At 32.0% G+C, this 5403-nt stretch overlaps 1 protein-coding gene across 1 annotated transcript; it reads left to right on the top strand.

Annotated features, from left to right (window-relative positions):
• Positions 1 to 2213: 2213 nt before the first annotated feature.
• On the top strand, positions 2214 to 4539 carry LOC133202137 (uncharacterized). The gene is made up of 2 exons (XM_061337913.1): positions 2214 to 2391; positions 3013 to 4539. Exons 1-2 carry the CDS (start codon positions 2298 to 2300, stop codon positions 4206 to 4208), a joined length of 1290 nt encoding a protein of 429 aa, XP_061193897.1. The 5' UTR covers positions 2214 to 2297; the 3' UTR covers positions 4209 to 4539.
• The last annotated feature ends 864 nt before the right edge of the window (positions 4540 to 5403 follow it).

The following is a 5403-nucleotide window of genomic DNA, read 5'->3' on the forward strand; positions in this document are numbered from 1 at the left end:
CACACACGGTTGCAATTATGAGACTACATTTTTCAAAAATATAATAATTCAATGCTTATATTCACATCTTTTAAAACATTGCCTTGTCTGCAAACTTGATTTATATTTCAAAATCCCTGTATTTTTCTTCGGGTAACTTACTGAAAGAGCCATTCCAACAGCTATATTACAATGTGAGCGCGAATTTTGATTTTCGGTTGTGACATTCCAATTGGATGGTGTTCAACGTTTGTGACGACAAAGTAAAAATCATAACTTAACCTTTTGACCGCCCGATCCGTGTTATGGTGTATTGTATGCCGAAGCTCTTATTACTAGGGGTTTAAATATGAACTTTAAGTTTCGATGAAATCATGTTAAAGCTTAATTGTCTCATATTAATATTTCTTTTATTTATTGCTTTTGACTTAAAAATATAAATCTCTTTCTGGACAGAAAAGAAATCATGGACTATTCTAAATGCAGAAAGATTTATGTTGGTTTAGATTGTTGTCTCCATTCATAATAAGTTTAAAAGTGAATGAAATGATAATTGTATATTATTGAAACTTTATATAAGAGTTTGCCTTAACATCTAACATTTTGGACACTTCATGAAAAAGTGAAATGCAGCTTCAGAACTACTTCCACACATGTCACAATTTTAATTTTCCTCTAAAAATCATGAAGAAAAATCAGCATTAACCATATCAAATACATCCTGCAAAAAATTAATAAGCAAATACTATGTCCAATTTCAACTGTAAAATATATATGAAATATGAAGATAACGAACAGTAATCAAGCTCAAAAGTCAATATAAACAATACAAATCAGGAGAGGAGCAAACACAGCCTTGTAAAGCATCAGAGGTGGGATCTGGTGCCGTGAAGGAGTAAGCATCCCCTGCAACATCTGCCGAGTGCTCCTTGTCATGATGGGGAAAAACGGAAAGATCCGTTGACAATTCAGTGTTTAAATAATGGCCTAACAATGAGTATGAAAGACGTCAGCCAGCATTCCACTTAATGACAGATTGTTTTTGCTGACAAGGTCATTGTATCGACCATAGAATTTACGAAATGATGACTTAAACGAGACTTTCGATATTTTGGTTTCATCAACTTATTTGTCAATAGCTTGCCTCGTTTAAGAAATCATTCGCACGTAGAGCATGCTCTTGCGTATCTAATCAAATAGGAGACACAAACTCCATATGCAGGTGATAAGGGTATATTGCTTCATAAGTAGGGATGCATTACCTAGTATTTACTAAATTTACTGTGTTACGGTTCCTATTAAATTTAGTTTCATTTTAATACCTGTGTCCTTACAATCAGTTTAGTACAGGGGATGTTTACTCCTCCTTGGCACCTGATCTCACCTCTGGAATTTCCGGGGGTTCGTGTTTTATGCCTTTTTCACAGATTTGTATTATTTGTAAATTTTTTGAGATCGATCCCTGTTTATCATCTTCACCGTTTTCATTTAGAGGAATGGCACTGTAATAATGAGTTTGAATTTATATTACTACTGCTGTATATATTAAGCATACTAAAAACAAACAGATATATATGTATTCAATACAAATGATTAATAAACATTTTTTTTTTTTTGCAAAAAAAGCCAAATCAAGAGTAAAATATTATAATATAATCTTAATTAAAATATTATAACCCTTTACTGAAACTAAATCAGGAAGCATATGATTGACAGGGACTAAGTATTAAATAAATCGATACCTGGTAACAAAATTACAAATCACATACATTTGTTCACTCCCCTGAGATGAAATATGAAGATCAATTTTAATCTTTATTCATGCATTTAATCTAATAAATATATTCATGCCTACATATCTACATATTTTTTCCTTTATATATTCCATGTATGCCCTAATGAATTTTATAGTGCCGTGTAATTCTTGCATCCACAAAAGGAGGACTGTTTAGCACCAGATTTTGACACAAGAACATCGAAAACGTGCATATTTTCTATTTATCTCCACTACTTTAAAATTTGTTAAATTTATTTACAAGAGTAAAGTGATTTGACATGGTTATATAATTTGCAGAATTACGAGACTGCGCACATTTGCAAAATATTTACATAATTTAGAAAGGATTTAAATTGTGTGGTGTCACAATGATCAATGTAAATTTCAGTGTCTCCAAAAATGAATGACGAAAATGAGGTCGATTTTTGTTGGCTGTGCAACACGTTATATCATGAATGGCATCTAAAATTCATTGAATTTATGCACATTTCTAACGACAACGGAACAGGAAGATATCAAATTTCAGAATGTTTATATAGCAATGAGGTGGATAACAAGAAACAATACTATAGATATGGCGGAAAGTGGAAGATCTTTCTTGTATACATATGAGCAAGATAGAACTTGCAAAAAAGGTAAGTATTAGGTTGCATTTTGTACATGTACATAAATTCCGAGAAATATACGATATATATGGAATTTTATGAAAGTTCATAGACATTTTTTGCTGCTCTTTTTTTTTTTTTTTTAGATATAATGTCTAATCATGGTGATGATATAATTTCAACCATTTATACTTGGGGAAAATTGTTCTTGAAAAGCTCCTCTATTGTGTGTGTGTGTGTGTGTGTGTGTGTGTGTGTGTGAGGGTATGTGTGTGTGTGTGTGTTTAATGACCCATTCAAGATTTCCATTGAGCTGATCTGATGATTATTCGCAATAATTTTAAATTAAAGTTCAATTCAATTTTGAAAAAATAGTTAAACAAATTTAATTTTTTTTAGGGTCATGTATCACGTGCCTTTATGGTTACTAAATCCACAGTGTCCTTAAAATCTATTTATTCATTTTAGTTTATCTCTTCACATTTCTAAAATTTTCCAAAAAGACAAAATTGATGTATAACTCTGGTGAATTATTAATGCATTAAAAATAAAGTGTATATGTGCTTGGATGAATATGTTTTTTTTTTTTTATGTTAATTTCCAAAATTTAAAGAAAATAAAAATCTAATTCTGTTTTTTTACGCAATACAGCAAACTTAAATCAGGCACAAGTCGCAAAAGAAGATGATTCCCCCAGCAAGGACAGTAAACATTCTGCAACAAAAGACAAAGAAAGGAGTACTGAAGATAGTGATACAAGTTCCAATAGAGTTTTTGGTCTTCTGGATGGCGGTAGTTTTTCCAATGAAAATACAACTGCTTCGAACTTCAATCAGTCCACCCAAGCACAGGTCCCAATAGTTCATTATTCCCATAGCACGGGGAGCAAACAACTTACAGCAGAGGACAATGAAAGAAAGCCTGAAAACTGTGATACCAACTCGGAAAAGGGTTCGAATCTTCTATATGTCCGCAGTTCTTCCAGTGAATGTTCAACTGCTTCAAAATCGCCAAAGTCCCAGGAAAAATCGTCAGCGATGGAGGTTAGCCGTAATGTTTACTGCAGTATTCCTAAGGAGGATAAATATAAGTGTTCAATTACGTGTATAACGGCGTTAGAAGATGGCGAGTTGGTCGTTTATGATGAGGTAAATTTTAAACTTAAAGTATTTGATAGTTCTGGATATTACATTGGTTCTATAGAAAACATTTACAATTGCCGGGATATAACAGCAGTTGATAGCAAACAGTTTGCCATCACTCAAGAAGGTAAGGAATTGCTGACTATTTTCTTAATGCGTGGAATCCCCAAAAATCCCAAAGGAAAACAAATTTCTCTGCCTGGGAAAGGATACCACTGCAAATACGGCAGACAGCATTACGCTGTGACGTGTGATGTCAGTGATGATAGGTCTCGTTGTCTTATTATCATGGACGCCAAGGAAAGACAGGTCTTCAAGAAAATTCCCAATATTTCTGTGGCGCAGATGGAAATAGATCCAAATCATGATGTTGTATATGTTTCAGATACCAAAAACAAAACTCTCACTTGCATAAATTTTCAAGGTGATCAAGTATGGTTTCGAAAACTTGACTGGGCTCCATATGGATTGTGTGTTGTTGCAGACGATTTCTTATTTGTGTCTAGTACAGACAAACAGACAATATTCAAATTTCAATTTCGTGCAGAACTCTGGGAAGAATGTGCAGATTTTAAATGCACTAGACTTCTTTGTTACAATGCTAAAAAGAGAATTATGTATGCGACGATTCAGAGGGACGAAACGGAAGTAGTTAATAGCGTCCATATTTTAAAAATCAATAAAAAGAAACTGATCAAGAAGTGATTCAAAAGGACATTGAAATTTTTCTCGCATCAACAGATGAAAAAACTATTCAAAGACTCTCATTACAAAATTAAAACCAAAATGAAATATTTATGCAATTATATGTAAGCAATTTCTACCTTGGTGGAACAAATTAAAAGGTGATAATATTTATACGGAATGCAAACATACATCCGTTATGCATGTACGCCCAGATAAACGAAACACGGGGAAATTGATAAGGGGAAACCCCAAGTTTCTTCTTCCTACCAAACAAATGAATATAGATATATACATGAAATATCTCTGGAATGTTGAAAACCGGTTTAGAATAAATTAACATATTCCTGTTCTTTATTTTAGGTGAAGTATAACTTAACATTATGAAACTATCTGCATGTGTACCATATTAAAGGTAGTCCGATCCTCGGGTTCTGAAAATCAGGAGTTTGGTAATTGAAAATGCTCACAAAAATGTCCCTGTATTTACCAATTGTGTTTCCTAAAATTTCATCATTAAAGTTAAAAACATTATATAGGGAAAATTATCAAATCTCAAATATATTATCAGGAAATGCATATAAAAGCACCCACTATGCATTTTTTAATTGAAAATTGATCAAAAATATAATTTAGGATAAAAAATTATAGGTATCCAGACATTTGGAGAAAATTGCATGTTTTCTTTTTTTTTACTTATATGTCTTTAGTTCTTCTATTTACTTCAATTGGTATACAATACATAGTGTAAAACATTTGTGCTATCACTGTAAGACATCACAGATCATTTCTAATTTCATATCATGCTAATAAACATTGGTATCTAAGGCTAGATTAAAGGAAATTCGATTTCTGAAATAATGTATTTATTTTTGTACTTTTATAGGGTACAAATGTCAACTTTTTACAAGACCGTTTCCGAGACTTTGAATCATACTGAGACGCAAGAAACGAAAATTGTTTCATGAAAAGATATCAATTTCAAGCTTAATTTTGAGACTTTCTAAATTAAATAATAATTTAAAGAGTTATATTTCCTTTCTGAGAATCGGATATCCTTAATGTAAAAAGTTTTAATAAGACACTAGTATATAGGATATGCCATTTCCTACTTCGTCAGCTTTTAAGAAAATTTTTGTGTATTTAAGGAATTAATTTAATAGCTACCTAAGTTATACTATATAACCTGGGTTTGGGAAGTTTACGATTTATAAAC

The sequence above is a fragment of the Saccostrea echinata genome, unplaced genomic scaffold, assembly GCF_033153115.1.
Source record: "Saccostrea echinata isolate AGI-Se365-2 ecotype Australia unplaced genomic scaffold, CSIRO_AGI_Sech_v1 ptg000046l, whole genome shotgun sequence".
NCBI lineage: Eukaryota > Metazoa > Mollusca > Bivalvia > Ostreida > Ostreidae > Saccostrea > Saccostrea echinata.